Source organism: Miscanthus floridulus, chromosome 2 (assembly GCF_019320115.1).
Source record: "Miscanthus floridulus cultivar M001 chromosome 2, ASM1932011v1, whole genome shotgun sequence".
NCBI lineage: Eukaryota > Viridiplantae > Streptophyta > Magnoliopsida > Poales > Poaceae > Miscanthus > Miscanthus floridulus.
Window position 1 is genome coordinate 83,992,317 of NC_089581.1, and position 5,582 is coordinate 83,997,898.

General features: G+C 46.1%; 1 protein-coding gene across 1 annotated transcript; it reads right to left on the reverse strand.

Annotated features, from left to right (window-relative positions):
* Nucleotides 1-203: 203 nt before the first annotated feature.
* On the reverse strand, nt 204-2,969 carry LOC136536766 (uncharacterized). The gene is made up of 4 exons (XM_066528952.1): nt 2,688-2,969; nt 1,188-2,375; nt 863-1,085; nt 204-301 (listed from the first exon to the last, which is right to left on the reverse strand). Exons 1-4 carry the CDS (start codon nt 2,967-2,969, stop codon nt 204-206), a joined length of 1,791 nt encoding a protein of 596 aa, XP_066385049.1.
* Nucleotides 2,970-5,582: the final 2,613 nt, after the last annotated feature.

The following is a 5,582-nucleotide window of genomic DNA, read 5'->3' on the forward strand; positions in this document are numbered from 1 at the left end:
TCCTTATCATAAGTGGAATAATTCAGACTAGCACCGCTTAATTTTTCGCTAAAGTAAGCAACTGGCTTGCCCTCTTGCAGCAAAACACCGCCTAACCCAATACCACTAGCATCGCATTCAAGTTCAAACATCTTATTGAAATCAGGTAGCTGTAGTAAGGGGGCATGTGTCAACTTATCTTTTAGAATGGTGAATGCCTCGTCCTATGCCGCACCCCAGGAGAAAGGAACGCCCTTCTTGGTGAGCTCATGCAACGGGGCGGCAATGGAGCTGAAGTCACGCACAAACCGTCGGTAGAAACCTGCAAGCCCAAGAAAACTCCGAATCTGCGTAACTGTCGTTGGCATGGGCTAGCTCTGGATGGCGTCAATCTTGCTGCTGTCCACCTCAATGCCCTGCGGAGTAACAACATAGCCAAGAAACGAAACACGTTGTGTGCAGAAGTCGCACTTGTCCAAGTTACCAAACAAGCGGGCAGCGCGCAAAGCATCAAAAATAGCATGCAAATGTTCCAAATGCTCTTCCCTAGACTTGCTGTAAATCAGAATATCATCAAAATAAACAACCACAAACAAGCCTATGAAAGGCCTCAAAACTTCATTCATTAAGCGCATAAACGTGCTGGGAGCATTAGTCAATCCAAACGGCATAACTAACCATTCATATAAGCCAAATTTTGTTTTAAAAGCCGTCTTCCATTCGTCCCCAAGTTTCATTCTAATCTGATGGTACCCGCTACGCAAATCTACCTTGGAGAATATAACAGCACCGCTAAGCTCGTCAAGCATATCATCAAGGCGAGGTATAGGATAACGATAACGAATTGTGATATTGTTAATCGCTCGACAATCTACACACATACGCCAGGTACCATCTTTCTTTGGGACAAGTAGCACAGGAATAGAGCAAGGGCTAAGAGACTCACGAATGTAGCCTTTATCAAGTAGTGCTTGGACTTGGCGCTGAATCTCCTTTGTCTCATCAGGATTGGTACGGTACGGGGCGCGGTTTGGAAGCTGGGCGCCCGGAATGAGGTCGATCTGGTGCTCAATGCCACGAATGGGAGGAAGACCTGGTGGTAAGTCCTTCGGAAACACATCGGCAAAGTCCTGCAAAAGCTTAGTAACAGCAGGGGGTATATCCAAAGATGGTGCATCATCGAGTGAAACCAGCACATGAGAACATACAAGCGCATAGCAAGGCATATTATCAACATGTAGTTCATCAAAATCAGCACGCGTAGCAAGTAAAACAGGAGCATGTAGCTTAATTTCTTTAGACGTGGCTGGTTGTTGTTGGCATTGTTTTAATGCTTTAGTAGCCCTAGCAATGTCATCTTTCACAATCTGTTCAGGGGTCATTGGATGAAGAATAATTTTCTTGCCCTTAAACAGTAACGAATAATGATTTGTGCGACCATGATGTAAACAATCAATATCATATTGCCACGGCCTACCAAGCAACAACGAACATGCCTCCATAGGAACAACATCGCAATCAGTATAATCAGAATAAGAACCCATGGAGAAGTGAACACGTACCGAGCGTGTTACCTTGAGTTTGCCACCCTGGTTGAGCCATTGAATGTGGTAGGGGTGTGGATGTGGACGCGTTTGGAGAGACAACTTCTCCACCAGATCCGAACTTGCCAAATTGTTGCAACTACCGCCGTCAATGATGATGCGAATGGATCGTTCTTGCACAACGCCTTTGGTGTGGAACAAAGTGTGGCGCTGGTTCTGCTCAGGCTGTGCAACCTGTGTACTGAGGACTCGCTGCACAACAAGACTCTCATACTTGTCGGCGTCAGTGGCAGCCACGTGTTCTTCCGCATGTCCTGAAACGTCAGCAGCAAGCATAGCATATATAGGTTCATCGGAATCACTAGCGGAAGAATACTCACCATCGTCACGTATAATCAACGTACGCTTGTTGGGGCAGTCCCGTATCATATGCCCATAACCTTTGCAACGATGGCATTGAATGTCCTTTGTGCGGCTAGTGGAAGAGGAGGCGCTCTTATTAGCTGAAGGGGGCGCTGGAGGTGGAGCTGCTGCCTTGTCACGTGACGTACTGCTAGGTGTATAGGGCGCCGTAGGGGTTGAATGGGTCAAAGTAGTGCGACCTGCAAAAGAATTAGAATGGGTCCTTGCTCGTCGTCCCTGCACTTCACGTTCAGCTTTGCAAGCAAATGCAAACAAAGTAGTAATATCATCGTAGTGCTTATAATCGAGAATATCCTGAATTTCACGGTTCAAACCACCACGAAATCGTGCCATCGCAGCATCATTAGTCTCAACTAAACCACAACGAATCATGCCGGTTTGCAACTCCTGATAATACTCTTCTACAGATTTGGTTCCTTGCTGAAAACGCTGCATTTTATTAAGCAAGTCTCGTGCATAATAGGAAGGAACAAATCGGTGTCGCATGATAGTTTTTAATTGCTCCCAAGTTGTGGGAATGTTATTAGGGTGTTTGCTGCGATGCTCACGCCACCAAATTGATGCAAAATCTGTAAACTCACTAGTAGCAGCCCTAACTTGATATTGTGCAGGAACATCATGACAATGAAATTTCTGATCTACCGCAAGTTCCCAATCAAGATACGCACCCGGATCATATTTGCCATTAAATGAAGGAATTGTGAACTTAATCTTAGTAAATGAGTCGTTTCGATTACGTACCACGCGCTCACCACGGTGGTTGCGGTGGCGCCCTCCATGGCGGTCCTGGTCGTCGATCTCGGTATCACCAGCATAATCAAAGTCCGCACGTTGATCAGCAAGTTGTTGTACCAACTCATCAAGGCGTGTAGTGAGCGTGGCAAGGCTGGTGGCGTGGGCAGCTTGTGCTTGCTGCATCTCCGCGAGCGTAGCATTTGTGGCCATTTGAGCGTCCTGAAATTGACCCACTTGCTCGTTGGCGATCCTAATCTCCTCTGCCAAGCCCTCCACATGCTCGTTCATCTTGCGATTAAAGTGGTGAATGATGCCTTTAGTGCGTGGTGAGTGAGGCATGGTGTCCTGATTAGTTGGCTCCCCTGACATTGTTAGTGGAAAAGCAACGAACACGAAAACAAGTATTTGTCCTAAAGCTAATAGGAAGTGGTGCTGATCAAGGCACTCAAACTAAAGCTGTTATCAAACTCTTACCCGTTCTTACCAAGCTCGCAGGGGTGACTTGCAACCAGCGGTACAACCTTCCAAAGATTGAATGGAGCGATTGCCAGAGGACACAGAGCTTGATCGCTGTAGAAAATTTGTGGAGCTATGGGAAGGCTTCAATTTGTAGCAAGGAGTAGCACAAGCATTCAGCAAAGGCAAAGTTGAATAATCACTCAAAGCTGGTGTTGTGCTGGTCCTAGGCTAGACCGTACTAGAGACGTGAGCCCACGCACAAAGATAGACACAGAATTGCAAGAACAAAGAGTAAAAGACAGCGAGTACACACCCTTGGCATCTCTTGTTTTTTTGTTTTTTTTTTGTGTGCGGCTCTTTTTGCACCTTTTGCCTTTTTTTTGGTGCGGCTCTTGTTTTTTTTGTTTTATGCACCTCTGGCCTTTTTCAGTTTGATGACACTGCCAACACGTTGCACAACTCAAAAGGAAAACAAAAGGAAATCAGGAACTCTTTCCTTTCGTGTAGCCACAGACTGCCTGATCTCGCACGATCTCCTGTGATACGCCCAAAATGAATCGCAAGGCAAGTGAATATCCGTTGGAAAGGGCACGAAATATGCTTTCCAAATTGTACCTAAACTTCCCAAACGGACTACGGATGCAACAGCTAATGCCTGTGTCCTTGCCGAGATAAATCAAGACCCGAAATAAATTACTTTCCTTTTGTAGGTGGGAAATTGGCGTGAACAAGGGGGTCTATGACGTGGGAAAGATTACAGGAGCATGGAGGACAAAGGAAAAGGAGGATCAAGTGCAAAGATGTGAACTAATACGTGACAGGAACTCAAAACTCTAATGGACTAGACGCCAAGACCAGCAACACGACACAGCGATGCAACCAAAAACTCAACAAAGCAATAAACTGAATGAAAGATGCAAAGGCTCAAAAGGTCTTGGACAGTGGTTCTAACCTGAAACGTTTTTTGTTGGCTTTTCTGGTGGACGATAGGACGATGAACAAAACTACAAATAAAGGGGATAGATCTCACCGAGCAACCTGAAAGCTGATACCACTTGATAGAGCTGGAGTACCCGATCTTTCGGTGAGTGGAGGATAACTACGATTTGGTGGGTGTCGACCCTCGTGATCCGACTACGACGAACAAGTCCGTGGCGCCTTAGCAATCGCTGAACCAACTCCCGATGGTTATTGACCTTGCTGGTGCAAGATCAACCTGATCACGAAGATCAATTCCTGCAGGCAATCGAAGAACAAGCAAGAATTTGAGGCGAGCAACCCTGAATATTACTCGAAGGTGGGGTTCTGAATTACACGAAGACGAAGCTTCGGAAGTAGCAATGGCTAACTTAAGCAAAACAAAACCCAAGCCAAAGAGGGGGCGCAGCCCTTGGCTAAATAGGGGGAGGAGGGAGGAAGGAGGACGCCCAGCCTGCCCACAAGGTAGGGAGTAGGCGCCCAAACAGCCACACACCATCTCCTTGATTCCCTTTCCTGATTTAGATGGTGCAGCACCTTCCTGGTTATTTCTTGACAAAACTAAAAACACATAGGTGGCGCAGCACCTAGACATTATTCTGGGCAGGTTCATCATGAGCATAGATGGCGCATGCACTTAGGAGACTTCTGGTCCTTCATTCTTCAAAATCATCACGAAGTTTAATTCACGTGCACGAGCTCGAGTGATGGGTCCTGGTGGCGCCTGTGCTGGTTCAGTTGGAGTAGCCATTCCTGTGTCGGTGTTGATGTCCTCATCAAATAGTGGCTATTTCTTTTCTTCCATCGTTTGCCTGTGCTTTTGCTGCAATTTGAATTGCCTGAACGTCGTAGTCAAAAGCACATTTCAAATCACTTTGAAGAGAAAGAACACTATTAGGCCCTAGCATCTTAAGCAATAGGTACGGATAATGCGGTATTGCCATGAATTTTGCTAGTGCCGGGCGCCCGAGGATCGCGTGATATGATGAATCGAAGTCTACGACTTCAAACTTGATGAACTCTATACGGTAGTTCGAGGGAGTCCCAAAGGTAACCAGTAGAGTGATTTGTCCAAGTGGCATTGCTGCCTTGCCGGGTACTATGCCATAGAAAGGTGTGCTTATTGGTGTGATCATCCCGATGAGTTGTAGTCCCATCTTCCTTAGAGTTTCTAAAAAAATGATGTTGAGTCCGGCTCCTCCGTCGATTAGTACTTTCATAACAGTCATACTGGCAATGGTTGGATCTAGAACTAGTGGGTAATGGCCTGCGTTTTCTATGCTTGTCCATTGGTCTTCTCTTGAAAATTGGATTGGATACTCTGACCAATTAAGATATCTTGGTGTAGCAGGTTCTGCTGCCATGATGGTTCGTAATGCTAGTTTTTCTTGATGTTTGCTTCTAGAATCTGGAACCCCAGCAAAGATTACTGCCACTGTCCCTCTGGATTTTTGGAATCCCTTG

Coding starts and splice junctions, on each gene's coding strand:
- LOC136536766 (XM_066528952.1), bottom strand. CDS start 2,969: ATGAACGAGCATGTGGAGGGCTTGGCAGAGGAGATTAGGATCGCCAAC. Junction 1,086..1,187: donor ATATGCCTTGCTATGCGCTT/GTATGTTCTCAT, acceptor GTGTTTCCGAAG/GACTTACCACCAGGTCTTCC. Junction 302..862: donor AAAGAAAGATGGTACCTGGC/GTATGTGTGTAG, acceptor TTGGGCTTGCAG/GTTTCTACCGACGGTTTGTG.